General features: G+C 48.5%; 1 protein-coding gene across 1 annotated transcript; it reads right to left on the reverse strand.

The window, feature by feature from the left end:
* Positions 1-234: 234 nt before the first annotated feature.
* Positions 235-15,464, reverse strand: bsg (basigin). Its single transcript, XM_084459033.1, has 9 exons — positions 15,264-15,464; positions 10,397-10,747; positions 8,095-8,263; positions 5,137-5,225; positions 4,865-5,001; positions 4,442-4,718; positions 1,767-1,791; positions 1,590-1,658; positions 235-1,459 (listed from the first exon to the last, which is right to left on the reverse strand). Exons 1-8 carry the CDS (start codon positions 15,325-15,327, stop codon positions 1,598-1,600), a joined length of 1,173 nt encoding a protein of 390 aa, XP_084315159.1. The 5' UTR covers positions 15,328-15,464; the 3' UTR covers positions 235-1,459; positions 1,590-1,597.
* Between the last annotated feature and the right edge of the window lie 654 nt (positions 15,465-16,118).

Genomic DNA, 16,118 nt, shown 5'->3' on the forward strand with positions numbered 1-16,118 from the left:
CGCCACCGAAAAGCTTACTCTTCGATCATGCAAGTTTGCTTGTTACACATGGCAAATAAACTTTCTATTCTACTCTTGCTCGTATGACAAAATATATAATTATAAACGGCAATAAATTGAACTTGATGTGTTGGGCTGGTCTGGCAACAGGCCTGCCATGACACTACAACTCAGTAAGGAATGTTAAATAAAACCTACATTCAAAGTCCATCACCCACAAAGACAGTACACCTCTTAAAATCAAAATGTTTATTAAGATTGTGTAAGTGAGTACAGATGACGGTGTACAATCTACTTGGTTACTTGCTAGGCAAAATAATTTACACACTTCTAAGGTTTAATATATTCTTAACATACGTCTGAAACGGCACACATCCAGTCACGACACTAATCGGGTTGATGTGACATTATGGCTTCTGAGTTGATTACAAAGTGGAAAAAAATTAGACGCATGGTTGGCTAATTCTCAAAATCACATCTTAATTCTCTATATAGGCACTGAAGAAAACCCACCTCAACAAATTACCCTCAAGTTTTCTGGTTACAAGGTCAGTGCTGAATGGATGTCGGTCATATTCAATCATCAGAAGTAACATGTCACAGGTCTCCTATACTTGGTCCTAACACATGGAGTATTACTATGGATGTGACTATGGCAACAGAAGCGGAGGCAACTCAAAACTACACTTTAAAAACATCTTAAATCAATAAAATTAACTATAATAGAACGTCTTGAAATTAAACTTCCTTCCAAATTGAAACAGTGCATCGTTACACACAGCAGAAGCGGAGGACGCTGCACCTCGGTGTCCTCGCTGTGGTTATCAAGCGTTAAAACGGCAAGAAAGGCAGGGGAGGGAGAGAGAGAAGGTGGGAGGAGGAGGTGGATGGGTGTTAAGGCGATATTATTATAGAAGTCTGCGGGGGGAGGTGTCTGTGCGTGTGTCTGGGTGAGGACTAGTACTACTCCACAACCTGGGAATCCTGGGAATTGTAGGACTCATCAGCTGCTGGATAGAGGCTATGCAGACGGGAATACATACACCAAGCATTGTGAGGGGCAGGGAGGAGGAGGAGGAGGAGGAAGAGGAGGGGGGGGGGGTTGGTACAACAGCACAGAAGAACCACCAAGAGAGCATTCCCACAGTAACGACAGTTTCACTACAGACAAACACTTCTAGAACGGCAGGAAAAGTCATGCAATTGCCGACCTATGGCCTCGAGATTAAAAATGTTCCCTGGCTGCACAATATGGAGGCAGAGGAAGAGAGAGAGAGAGAGAGAGAGAGAGAGAGAGAGAGAGAGATAGAAGAAAGCGAGAGGAGACCAGTCCATTCAACATATTAACACTCAAGGAAAAAAAAAAGTTATTTAGGATTTTCGGTGCACTAGATTATGTGCCACACAGCAACTCATTGCTCATCTTCATCCTTCATCCAGGCAGTAGTGAGCAGGATCCCTGAAAGGGAGAGAGAGGGAGGGAGAGGGGGAGATGGAGGGAACAATAGATTAAGATCACTTCAGGAACAGTAAGAGTAAGACTAAATACTTTGATTTTGTGCTCAGAACAAACCAGCTCTCCTACTCACCTCTCCTCCTAGTTGGAGTTCCTTTGCCTGACGGTCTTGTCCTTGTGGTCGGTGGCAGAATTGCTCTTCCTGTGGGTGGGGGCGGTGACAGGAAGCGGTTACAACCAGACTACTGTACCATGCAGAAACAGATGCGTCATGTTGGCGTTGTCACACCAGACAGGGAGCTGTACTTACAGAGGAGCAGCGCCTGAGTCATCATCTATGGCCGGCAGCAGGGAGGAGGAGGAGGAGGAGGGGGTGGGGAGAACAGAAAGACACAGTCAAACAGATGTACGGGTGACCAGACACCAGAGTTCTAGGAGTCCAGAGAGACAGGTGGGTATGACACAGGCATGCTCTCCCGAGACTACAGGGGGGCAGGTGATAATGTTCCTAATACCAATCTGACATGTTATCCCCCCCCCCCACCATTTTTTTTTATTTTTTAAATGAAAGTCAACGACAACTCTGAAAACAAGCATGCCCATGCCTATCTGCGCTACGTGAGTTCTAACATCACCCCACGTACTAAGACGTCCTGATAGCTGACACTGCACAGAAGGTGACTTTTGACCAGACCTGGGTCAATTACATAGATTAAATACTTGAAACTATTTGAAAGTGACTGAGGCACATTTGCTCAATTTGCCTCGCAGTTGTTACGTTGATGGGACGGATCCATCGTTTCATTGAACTGGGCAAGTTAAACCAAGTGCGCCCCCAGCATTTGACTGTATTTGCCAATGGTAATAGACCCAGATCTACAACAGGAAGGACAGTGAGACGGATAGATAATGCAGGTCAGACGGGGCTGTAATGTCTCCGCGGGAGAGCTGGCTGAGGGTTCCTCTGGTTACGACAGAGGAGAGAGAGACGCACGAGACCTCCCTCGCCCCCAGGACGCGGATGAGACAACGAGAACCGACGCGGAGACCCGACAGCACCAGTCATGCATGGAGAACACGATGCAGCAGACATGCAAGGCTGAGTCACCACACACCCGGGCCTCTCCGCCTCCATCACTGCAAACCATCACACCACATCCACCGGTCAGGGGCCGCGCCGTGGACGGTCTGACTCTTTCACTGGCCGAGCAGCAGAGCACCACTGCTGGCCTGAGCCGATGGCCGCAGCTTTGCCCTGGTGTCTCAGCCATAGTTACACTGTAGAGTATGGAGGGGGGCTGCTTGGGCCAGTGAAAGAGTTTCACTTTCATGGATCAGATTAATTCCTTTATTTTGAAGTGGCGACTATGAAAGCAGTGCATTCCCACTCCCAGAACTGCTCTGCCTGGGCTCGGCTCAACCACTTCAGTCTCATGCAGTTTGGGTCACTTACCAAAACGCAAAAGCAGCAGAGAACGGAGAAAATAAAAGTAGAAATCATAAAAAAGAATGTTCGAACATAACTACTGTCACAAAGGTGGGCCTAAATGAAGAGTGAAAACTTAACTCATTATTAACTGTAAATCATAATGGTTAACCCGAGACAGACCTCTCACTGCTAGGATACATTGCTAACTAACTAGACTGGGCTACTTGTCAACCTCTAAACCAGGGGTACTCAAATACAAATTCTAAAGGTCCACAATTAATACAACCCCGCCCCCTCACCAACACCAGTTCACACACCCAACAAAGGGGAATCAAACCATTTCAAGCCGTCTCCTCTCCTATCCTGTCTCCTCTCCTCTTGTCTCCTCTCCTCCCTCCTGTCTCCTCTCGTCTCATTCCTCTCCTTCTGTCTCCTCTCCTCACGTCTCCATAGCATTTCAACAGAAAGGTTGCTCAGCAACTTCCAACGCGACCCAACTATACTACTTTGACCGTGCCATTTGAAAAGTTCCCTTGCGCTTCAGTTCACACGCCTCGTTTTTACCCGCCGCCATTTCAAAGACGTCTGACTGTCGTCAACGCCAAGCTAGCCTACTCGATTCTTGATTGGCCAATGACGAGTGCACAGGGAAGGGGGCTATGCCCGAGAGAACATTAGCTATGCTACGACGATGAAAAATAAAATAAAATTATTGGGGGGGTGAATTATAAAAATGACGTTTATTTTTACTACTATTTTACGACTTGCCCGACCAGGCAAGTGAGTTGCTTGATTTACTTGCCCGATGCGGCGTTTTACTTGCCCCGGGCAGGCGGGCAATCCTTATTGTTGGACCCTGACGATAGAAAGGGATTTCGGCAAACTTCGGCATGAAACTCCATCCATGTTTCACTTTTAATAGCTGAGCTTTCAGTCTTCTAGACCTTCATCAGAGCGTACATGTATGCCCTTCACCCTCCTGCATAACGGCCAACTTTGGACATGCCGTTTTAACTACACTAGAAATAACAGAGGCTAAAACTAACATCAGGCTAGCTACTAGCTAAGTGCAGACTGAACTAACGTTAGCTGCTCTGTCAACTCACATGACCCCAGTGTTGCCAGATTGGAACCATCCAATGTCATCAAAGGTAGCCAACATGGATGGAAAACCTCTCAATCTGGCAACACTGCCAACGCCAACCCCTCAAAGCATAGTTGCTCTGCTTGCAATGGAGAATTTAAAAGTAATACTATGAAAAATATCATTTACTCAGAGTCCGACACTGGAGACAGTTGTGGTTCGGCCTGGATACGGACCGGAGTCCGGACTTTGAGGATGGATGCTCTAAACCCTCACAGCTAGTAATGTCTGATTTGTGTACTGCGATGAGTTATGCAGATTCAGGTATCTAAGAAGGTAGGTAGGTACTAACTGAGGGCTGTATGTAGTAAGTTAGACCTCATCAGGCCGTCTTGTAAAGGTAGGTACTACCTGGGGGGGGGGGGGGGTAGTAGTAAGTGGATAATTAGGAAGGTAGTTAAACAGTACATACCGTCGGTGACCTCATCGGGCTTTCTTCTCTTCTCGTAGATGAAGATGATGGTGACCAGGACGATGACCTCGACCACAATGCCCAGGAAGGGCCAGAGGGCGGCCAGGCGTGAACGCACACGCAGGTGGATCTTGGCGGTGTCGGAGTTCAGCTCGTTAGTGCCCATGCACACGTAGTCCCCCATGTCCTGCTCCATGTCCAGGTCAAGGATGGACAGGATCGTCTTGTTGGGGGTGCTCTTGATCTCGTACTTGGGACCGGTGACGTTGGTGATGACCTGAGCAGAGGAAAGCAGGGGACACACACACACACACACACACACACACAGTTATATCTAAACGCACACACACAGTCTGCATTTCTCATTCATCCTGAGTGATTTACTGGTATCACCAGTGTAGATGGAGCCGAGGTGAGACGTACATATCTGTTGCCGTCCTGCACTTTGAACCACTTCCAGGAAGTGGGCAGTGGGTATCCATGGCCGTCACACACCAACACACCCTTGTCGTTCTCATTGCCGTGCTCAGAGGGCTTTTTGGCCTTAACATGTGGAGCGGCTGCAGATAGAACACACAGATGCACACGCGCGCACACACACACACACGATCATACACACACACGATCATCAAGCAGTGGAAAATAAGAAAAGTACTCCATATAACGAACAGCCACGTGGCAAGCGGGTTACTTACTCTTGACTTCGATGGTCCCCTCGGCCTGCGGCTCGGTGAGGAACACGCACACGTACTTCCCTCCGAGGTCGGCGTCGATCTTAGGCAGGCTGGAGAGGGAGGACGACGACGACAAACAACAACAACAACACAGCGATGTCTGAGTTGAGGAGAAAACATTTACAGCACTGGCTCCTCCAACCCCAACAACGGTTTCCAACTTGTTCCAGGACAATTGACCGGCAGTGCCACTTGTCCACGCCATGTCAGGTCATTGGTTTTATATTTTGTGGAGTCTTCGTGGGAGATTAGCAGGGCTGTCCCCTGAAAGTCGACGAATCGACTTAAGGGTCGCCGACTGACGGTTCTTGAAGTTGAGCAGCCGTTTTTTGCTCCACTGTCAAGTTACGCTGGTGGGCTCAGACAATTCACTTGCCTTGTGATTTAAAAAGGACAGGCCAATCACTAGTTTTAGACCTAGGCTGTTACTGTAGCTGTTAGTTGTGCAGTAAAAGGAGACTTAAGACTGATATAGTGGAGGGAGGAAGGCAGGGAATCCTCCCCTCCGCTGTGCGCCTAGCCTACTGTGCGCCAGCAATCACCTGCATTTCCCAAACGGAATATCACAACACAAAACTGCTGTCCTAGATCCATCTTGTATCTTGCAAGATATCCGATGGAAAAATATATATTTTTCCCATAGACAGATTGAGCCGCGAAAATGCTTCAGTGACGGCCCATTCGCGCACGCTTTCAAATGCGCAGTTGAGGAGACTTAAGCTGAATCCCAATCCGAGTGCGCAAACCACCCTTGCGGCGCCTCGCACTTGCGGCCTGAGCACTTAATTGGCGTCAGCTGGAAGGGCCAGAGGGTGCAGGGCCGTGATTTAAATGGGACAGCACTTCCAGCGGCGTGCCAACGATTCCCAAGCCAGTTTAGCTCAATGCCCCTCCCACTTCATTTTCATTGGCTGCCGCGTCCCTCCGATGCAGAGGCTGCTCTGACGTGCTCCTCAGCTCTCCGCTTGGCTCTGCAAATTGACAGACTGACGTCTGTTTTAATTTAATAATAATTAAAAAATGATGTTGGGTGGGATATGTTTGCAGCATGTGGATTTCAAGATAAATATTGTGTTATCGGCAAATGTCATCATTTGTGTGTGATGCACTCGGATCATGACTCGGATGCACTCAAGCACCGTCACGAGACGCGGTGGACTGTGGGAATTTTCTGCGAAATTGCGGACTTTCGGTAAGTGCGGTTAAAGTGCACAAAATGGCGGCGTGGCGCACTTGTGGACCTAGCGATTCCGTTTTGGGACTACCCTGAGCCCTTGTGAACGCGCATGTAAGGCCACAAGGCCGCGAGTGCTCTGCACTTTCGCCCAAGTGCGCGATTTGGGATTCAGTTTATATCTTCAAATCGCCCAACCCTAATGTACGCTATGGGAAACACTGCATAAAACATGGGGGTAGATGGACACTGTGGACTAGATGCTTCAGCAAGTCTTTTGTGCTGCATGCGAGTTTGATTCAGTTTGACAGCTGTCCCGACTCCCGCGGTCTCCCTCAGCCTAACGTTAGAAATATGGGGGGGAAAAGTTGGAACGAATCGTCGAATCTCTGGTTTGAATAGGTGAATCTGATTCGACTCATGAAATAGAGTCGGGACAGCCCTAGAAATTAGCGTGAATCCTGGCTTCGGCAGCCGGTTGGCGGATGCTGAGGGTCTTAGAAATAATCCAGGCCGCTGTCCCCCCTGTAACTAACGCTGCCACTTCCACGGGTTACAATCACACTTCTGATGGAAGCAACACGGCACTCCCTCCTTGCTAGGGAATTAAGGTCAGAGAGAGAGAGAGAGAGGGAGAGGGAAAGAGAGAGGGAGAGAGAGAGAGAGGGAAAGAGAGAGAGAGAGGGAGAGAGAGAGAGAGAGAGAGAGAGGGAAAGAGAGAGGGGAAAGAGAGAGAGAGAGAGAGGGAAAGAGAGAGGGAGAGGGAAAGAGAGAGAGAGAGAGAGAGAGGGAAAGAGAGAGAGAGAGAGGGAGAGGGAAAGAGAGAGAGAGAGAGAAGGGGGGAAGAGAGAGAAGGGGGGAAGAAAGAGAGAGGGAAAGAGGGAAAGAGAGAGAGAGGGAGAGAGGGAAAGAGAGAGAGAGAGAGGGAAAGAGAGAGAGAGAGAGGGAGAGAGAGAGAGGGAAAGAGAGAGAGGGAGAGGGAAAGAGAGAGAGAGAGGGAAAGAGAGAGGGAAAGAGAGAGAGGGAAAGAGAGAGAGAGAGAGAGAGAAGGGGGAAAGAAAGAGAGAGAGGGGGGAAACAAAGAGAAAGAGAGCACTACTGTATGTATCACTGCTGCCAAGGCTACAGGCAGAGAAGCACGACTGCACAGTCCTTCTGCCCACTAATGAACAGGACTGCAGGTCTGGGCGGCCTGGGGCTCGGGAGGGCTAATGGAGGGGGGGGGGGGGGGGGGGGTCTGTAGCAGAGGGCTCGCAGCTCCCATGTGACAGAGGGAGGACGGCTGAATGATTGCGAGTGAGAGACCTGAGAGAAAGAGAGAGGGGATCAGAGCTACTGGGCTGCTCCAGTGTCAGGCCACCAGTCCAACATGAACAAGCCCGCTGATACCGACATCTACCGCTCCGCTTACAACGGTGCTTTTCATCACTTCTGGGGGGAAGTCGAAAACAATTAGAAATCCGTTTTGGTTCTTCCCTTTTCTTTTCATCACAGGACTAGAGAGACCGTCGGGGTGTGTCTGTCACTAGTCTCACTAGGATAGACTCTGGGACTCCTTTTCAATTGCCCTACTACTCCTCAAAGGCAGGGAGGTTTCTTATATCAAGAATTGAAAATAAGACGCCCTTTTGCTCATTCTTATACCAAGATAAAAGGTTTGAAAGCAGAAACGTCGTGCTTCACTGAGCGACTAGAAGGTCTTTCAGAGTCTCGGCGGGGGTGGGGGCTGGTGGTTAGGCTCTTACCTCCACTCTGTGAACGGATCGCCGCTGGTCTTCCTGGAGTCCGGGATCTCCTTGTCGTTCCTCTTCCAGAAGCTGCCCTTGACGGAGGAGGAGGGGGTGGTCAGGTTGCAGGTGAGCACGGCCGACGTCTCGTTGGACACCACGGTGGGGTCGGTCACGATGACGGCCGCTGCGGACACACGAGGACATGTCGGGAGCGGCTCTCGGGTATGAGGGTCCGAAAGGCTTCGCCCAAATCCCCATCCTTACATTACATCAGAATACTATCATTGTCGTCTGCAAGTCCATACTTGTGTGTCTAGTGCTAGTGCAGTAGCAAGGGTTATCTAAGAGGAAGGATTTGGTGTGTGAGTATACAGGTCTAGAACATGGATTGTCACCCACGCTACAGGGAGAGTACGGGGTTCAGAGGTCATCACATACTGAGACCAGACCGGTCAGGGCTCAACATGACCTTTCAACTCCATACTGACAACACTTCATCTTAACTCGACCACTTCAACTCTCTAGCCAAGGACTACAGCAGCACAGGAGGCACAAAGGCTTGGAGAGACAGGACCGCGCTCTGTCGCAGAGAAGGAGGAGCACAAGGAGAGACTGGGAGATGATTCTAGGAGGAGGAGAGGAGAGAGACTGGGAGGTGACTCTAGGAGGAGAGGAGAGAGACTGGGAGGTGACTCTAGGAGGAGAGAGACCAGGAGGTGACTCTAGGAGGAGGAGAGAGACCAGGAGGTGACTCTAGGAGGAGGAGAGAGACCAGGAGGTGACTCTAGGAGGAGGAGAGGAGAGAGACTGGGAGGTGATTCTAGGAGGAGAGGAGAGAGACTGGGAGGTGATTCTAGGAGGAGAGGAGAGAGACTGGGAGGTGACTCTAGGAGGAGAGGAGAGAGACCGGGAGGTGACTCTAGGAGGAGGAGAGAGACCAGGAGGTGACTCTAGGAGGAGGAGGAGAGGAGAGAGACTGGGAGGTGATTCTAGGAGGAGAGGAGAGAGACTGGGAGGTGATTCTAGGAGGAGAGGAGAGAGACTGGGAGGTGATTCTAGGAGGAGAGGAGAGAGACTGGGAGGTGATTCTAGGAGGAGAGGAGAGAGACTGGGAGGTGACTCTAGGAGGAGAGGAGAGAGACTGGGAGGTGACTCTAGGAGGAGAGGAGAGAGACCGGGAGGTGACTCTAGGAGGAGAGGAGAGAGACCGGGAGGTGACTCTAGGAGGAGGAGAGGAGAGAGACTGGGAGGTGACTCTAGGAGGAGGAGAGGAGAGAGACCGGGAGGTGATTCTAGGAGGAGAGGAGAGAGACTGGGAGGTGACTCTAGGAGGAGGAGAGGAGAGAGACTGGGAGATGACTCTAGGAGGAGGAGAGGAGAGAGACCGGGAGGTGATTCGGAGGAGGAGAGAGAGAGACCGGGAGATGACTCTAGGAGGAGGAGAGAGAGAGACCTAGGAGGCCAGAGAGATACAATAGCCTATCAGCAGGCAGCTCATGCCACACTCAGGAACCAATAAGTGCAGCTGGTTTGGTTCAGGTGGGTGGTTGACCGATCATATTTTTATTTTAATTAACCAGGCCAGATATTAAAATAATATCTTATTGGCAATAGCAGTCCGAAATATAGATTTTAATAATAAAACATGATTTAGAATGCAGTTCTCGGTACGGAACAGACTAGAGGTGGTCTGGACTAACATGTTAGTTAGTAGCCTATATCCATTAGCAACGGTACTGCAGCAGGCATTGTTCTATTCATACCAGAATCTGACCCCTTTTATTGCCGTTATACTGTTTATTGCCGTTATACCGTTAATGGTAACAATGACATGAGTCAAATTGGTAAACTGTTAATGGTAACAATGTCATGAGATCAAATAATGAACATGTAGATGCAGATTTCAAACCTAATGGCCATTATTATCACATATTTCCTGTGTGATGATACAGGTTCAGAACTATATATACTGTAGCTCCTGATTTGAAGCATAAGGCCCATTCCCAGACCTGGCCGGGTTCCCTGGTCAAAAAAGGCATCAGATTGAGGCTAGCGCTACGGTAGCTCAGCTGGATAGGGCGTTACTAAGGAGAGGCAGCACCTCGGGGAAGTGGGTAGTAGGCTCTCCGCTATTGGTCACGGGGGGGGGGGGGTGTCTTGAGGAGTGGGAAGGGGACGGGGGTCGTCTTGGGTACAAGCAGGGCGGAGGTCAGGGGTCAGCTGAGGGATGACCGACGAGAGCTGGACCACTCCCCGTCTTCTCTACTGGGGGGGGGGGGGGGGGGGCTCCACCCCTGCCGCCACCTCCTCCACTCACGTTCGAGCACCAGAACGTTGGCCTGCGAGCGGATCCACTTGATCCTGGGGGGCTTCCTCAGCTCGTTGCGATCGGGGTCGTTAGAGGCGCGGCACTCGTAGGTGCCGGAGTCGTTGTGGGTGAGACGCTCGAGGACGAGCGTGCTGGTGGCGTGGTCGACGTACGTGGCGTTGATGCGGACGCGGTCGGCCCGCGCCCCATCGAACAGCTGGGTCACCGTCTCGTCGGGCTCCTCCCCCTCTACGAACCACCACTGCACCTCGGGGAGGGGGTGACCTATGACCTCACAGTGCAGCTCCACCCAGCCTTCCAGCAGCTTCATCTGGGACAGGGGTGACTTGATGAAGCCCGCTGGGGAAGCGCGAGCACCAGTACGGAGGCGGAGTACAGCCCGGCCCAGCCCAGCCAATCAGGCAGGCAGACAGGCCCGGGGTGACGGGGGGGTCATGGATTGGTATTGATTTGTTTGGGGGGGGAGGGGGTGTTGGTGGGCAGCACATCAGTCAAATTGATGAGGTGGTGACAAAGTGTGATGGAAAAGCAAGCCGGCAGAAGAGAAACAAGAAACAAAAGAGGTTAACAGATGAATGAGAGAAGAGCGAGAGAGAGAGAAGACATGGGCTGGAGCGTCATATTATTATTATTATTTACCATTTACCTTTTTTGGACAGATTAATCACACTCCAGCCCATTGAAACAAGACACATTGACATACATGCATCCCCTGGGGGGATTGGAAGCAAAAACCGACCCATATGAAGAATACATGCATCAAACATAAAGCAGCTGAAAATCTGAAGCACTCAATGCAGCTCAACAGAAATCAAGACAATAGGATGAAAACGAGTGCAAATATGAAAACAATCAGGCACTAAACAGATTAATGACTGGGATGAATTAATTCGGTAGGGTAGCGCCGCACAGGGACCACAGCGCGTCTCGCCTGCCAGGCCGTGGAGCTTAACCTTAAGTTCTCACCAGTGTGTGTGTGTGTGTGTGTGTGTGTGTGTGGTGTTGATGAGAGCCACTGAGGCGTGACGATGTGGGTCGGTTCTAGGTTTTACAGCACGGGAGGGGCGCTCTGGAGCAACACTGTTGAGGCCAGCCAACCAGGCGCTGCTGCTACACTCACCCCACAGGGAACCAGCTCCTTCACCTCCACAAGCAACCTTCAAACACAACCCTGAGAACAAAACCTGGATGGGAGGAGCAGCCCTGACCGGTAAGAAGAGAGAACCCAGGATGACGGGTCAAGATCAAGGAGCAGAACTCGGAGGGGGGCTTATAGAACACAATAAGCAGGTTTGTTGTTTTAGCTGAACAGGAGCCTCTCCCTCTGACCCGGATCAACAGAAATCCTGTTTAAACACACGAGGAAGATGAGAGGAGAGAGGAGGAGGGGGGAGGAGGAGGAGGCCGTTTTCTTCAAACGTTTAAACGTCTCACGTGGAGTCAGTTGCAAAACGTAGCCTACCCAGCTGCGGTTCCGGAGAAGATCCATGACGGAACTCCGCAAATGCACGTGTAGTTTGCTTTCAAATTAAAGTGAAATAAAATTTGCCGTTTTGGAACCAAACACTTAATTTCTGTTTCCCTGGCACAAAAGGGGGAATAAAAATAAAATAAAACAAACATCGGCCGGCCCGTGGCACAAAAGGGATAAAAATAAAATAAACATCGGCCATCGGCCGGATTGTTAGTTTAAACATCGGCATCAGCCCAGAATTTTGCAATCGATGCATCCCTAATAGATACTAGCGTAGGGCCGTGAACACTTCCAACATCACAGCCCTTGCGTCGGAGACCAATAGGCTAACTGGGTTGGTTGGTTCATGCTCTAGGCTAAAAGGTAACCAATAGTCTAGAATGGTGGGAAATTAAATTCATAAGCTGGGAATAGCTTGTGGGCAGGGAAGCCTGGTTTCTGAGACCCCAACCTAACCCTTCCTTACACAAACATATTTCTCTTCATGTCTCCCTCCATCCATGGGTTCTATATTCCAGAGGTTCTCGAATTTAAGAGGCTCTAGAACAGGTCAGGCTGGAGTACCCCTATGGCCTGACATGGAGGACAAACTCCACAACACAGGGCCAGGCTCATAAATCTATCTATCCATCGGTCTGTCGCCAGGCTCATAAATAAATATGTCCATCTAAAAACACTGCTCTGAATACAGCCTGTTGCGATGCTACTATCGTTTTATTGGGCCGTATGATTCTCTCCAATTTCAGCCATTTTCACAATTCACTTCATACTTTTTCTTTGATAATGATAACTTTCTGTGAAATAGTTTCATCTTATGTGACAGTGACACAGTGCAAACCTCTCTGTTCACCACTCAATTTAAGAGTAGAGATCTACGCTGGTACAAGTGTGGCCTAGGCGGGTCTAGAAGTGTAGAATACGCACGGTCGGGAGCAAGGCAGCGGAGAGCAATAACGCCGCCCGAGAATGGGCACATGATCAGAAAGGGACATTCCAGCAGCCTAAACCCTGAACACACATACTGTACCAACCAAGGAATCACCACACACCGCTATTACCAGCCATAAACATTTATCTGATGCGTCACCACACTTCATTTGACTCTAATGGGACATTGTGAACAGGGCCCGTCTCGTGTGAGGACAGGTGCAGCCATCTGCTGCTGCCTGCTACAAAATAATTTGCAAAAACACCTCAGAACTGGCTTTTCCTGCCCTCGTTCTACCAGAGGACTCTCGACCTCCTACACAACCCACTCACTGTATAGTGACCACTGCGGTGGCCCAGAGAGAGAGAGAGGGAGGGAGAGGGGGAGGGAGGGAGAGGGGGAGGGAGGGAGGGAGAGAGAGAGAGAAGCTGGAGCTCAATCTAATTTTACTCCTGATGTGAAACGGACATAGTGATCAAGGCCGGTTCTGTAAAGAGAGGTGCCCGTGCAGCCTGCCTGTCAGAGTACCATCTTCAGAGGCATTCCCATGGCACACCGGGCCGCCCCGGGTGAAGGGCAAATACAAAGTCCATGTTTTCCTCAGCAGTCTGACCTTGCTGGTGCTTATGAGAAAATGGTGGCACAATCATAATCATTACCCACAAATCACTGAATCATTTATGTAACTTTTGATTAATATGAAAACCAGATACTGGTCACGTGACTCAATCAAGACTACCACAGCAGGAGGACAAGAAGCAATTCAATTCTCCCTATGGCATGTTGTATTGTGTATTGGAGGACACTCACTGCTGCATTGTTCCTCAGCCCCACCCTGTAAAGAATATAAATATACAGAACAGGAGGCAGTGATGGCCCAGGGTAACAATGAGTGAATATGTGGAGGTGGAGCTGAATAAGGCCCTTTAGAACACATTAGAACACAGTTGCGTAACGTGTGGACGTGTGGACCGCCATGGCTGCAGGCTTACAAAGTCACAGCTCCCATTCTTAGACAACGCAGTGGTTGTGATGGACGGTTATAATAAGATTACCTTAATCTCGTACGCCTGCACTCTCCACTAAAACACAACAAGCCACGTCCTGTGTAACCAGCTCTCAACGACTCAAAGCAAACTATTATAGTATAATACCTGTTGAACAAAATGCAATTGTTTTAAGGCCAGCTTGGCGTTGCTATAGTTGAGGCAGCTATGTAACAGTCTGTGTGCTGCTGCTTGGGAATTGTATGAGGTTACACAAGGCACTTTCCAATAGCAAGCATCATTGGCATGCACCATTTCTTTATTTCATTATCTGCCCACCACAAGTATTGTGGAATGAAGATCTGACAGTGATTCGGTTCTTCGGTTAGGAGCGGTTTCAGTTCCTTAGGCTGGAGATCAAGCTGGCCATGGTTGCCAACAGACGTGTCATCAGGGAGCAACATGGAGGCCGGTTTATTCAGCAGCTGGGTCAGTATTCAAATACTGTAACTCAAACTGGTCTACACCGGTCTGAACACAGCAGGAAGCTAAGCAACCTACTAAGTTAAGATTACAGCTACCTTACTAAATTGTGCAATCTACTAAATAATAGACTGGAATGTCTGGTGTTGGTAAACCTGATTAACACAGAGATTAATTTCTTAATCTAGGAGACTGGCCTGCCAGGCAAACACTGCTCCACATTCCTGTACATTACCACAGGATACCACAGATACTAGAGGTCCATGTGGTCTCAATAGGCTCAACCTTCAACGAACGCACAATTAAATACGTTTACTAGCACAGTAAATATGGCTTAAATACGTTTACTACCACAGTAAATATGGCTTAAATACGTTTACTACCACAGTAAATATGGCTTAAATACGTTTACTACCACAGTAAGTATGTCTATGTTCGTTTGATATTAAAGGAGGTTACCTTTTTTAAAAGGTATGGTTGAATACTTAACTGTACTCTTAACAGTAGCCATTTGTATGGTTGAATGCTTAACTGTACTCTAACAGTAGCCATTCATCGTGAATTTGCTGACACTGTCATTATTATCTGTCAAATTCACATGATGAATCGTACTTATCAGTAAATCATCATTATCGTTCGTTAACTAACACAGCTGCACGATTTGTCGACCGTAGATCGTGATAGTAGATCAAACAACCTTGATGGTTAAAACCTATTCCTCTACATCCATGGTCATGGAGCTCGAACAGCTAATTTAATTTTTTAATTTTCCGATAAAAGGGCACGTCTGCTCAGCCCAACGGCAGCTTGTGTTTAGATGTGTTCTCTGAGCACGTCAACCTGATGAATTATATCATAAGAAAACATTTTAGACCAACATTACATCGAACCACACTAACCCGGGTTAACATGGTCCGAGAGAAAAGACCGTGGTGGATCATGTAAACGGTGCTAGCGGGCTAGCTAGTTAGCTTGAATCCTTACCTGTTGAGGCGTTGGCACGGCACAAGCACAGCAAAAGGGCACTTAAACCCCACAGGAGCTTCATGTTAACGTTTTAGTCTTGGTCTTCAAATGTACACTTGGGTTTTTAAACTATATATTTTGTTTTTTCTCGAATAAATAGCAGTTGGTGGCCGAGCTCCCAGACCGGAGTTGGCCGTCTGTCCTCTACTTGCTCCTCACGCGCTCACGTCCTGTACAGCACGCACGCACGCAACTGACGTCGTGGGGCGTGACGACGTGCTGTAACATGACAACACCAAAAGTGAATTCTATATTATTAATATTATTCTTCTCCTTGCTAAATTTCATATTCACAAATGTAAGTTCACTGGAAGAACTCCACTTTTTCTTGTGTTTATAAAAGAAGTGTCCTTGTACTTTGATTCGATTGAATTCTCCATGAACAAAAAGGCTTCCAAGTCCTTGTATCTCCGTAATGCTTTTGAGGTCTTTATGTAATGAGCTTTTCCCCTGGTGTATTGTGTTTTGTTCATGTGTATGTATGTATGTATATAGATATATATATATATTGTTATATTTTGTATACATTGCTTTGTATATTTCTGCATCTTTGAATTAAAAAAAAACAAAAAAAACATGACATAACACCATGGATGTATGTACACACATCACCACCCGCAGCACGTAGACACATGGAATAAATGTGCAATAGTAGTCTACAATTGTCTTTGTGTTCATATTTTGCGGGACAATGTTCCATTTTGCTGTGAATAGGCTGTTTAAGAAATCATATCAGGTTGATCTCAGGACAGACAAAAAAAATGAAACAGAAGGAAAAAACACGTAACCCAATGTGCACTAGCTAATTTATCG

Source organism: Borostomias antarcticus, assembly GCF_949987555.1.
Source record: "Borostomias antarcticus genome assembly, chromosome: 26".
Classification (NCBI taxonomy): Eukaryota; Metazoa; Chordata; class Actinopteri; order Stomiiformes; family Stomiidae; genus Borostomias; species Borostomias antarcticus.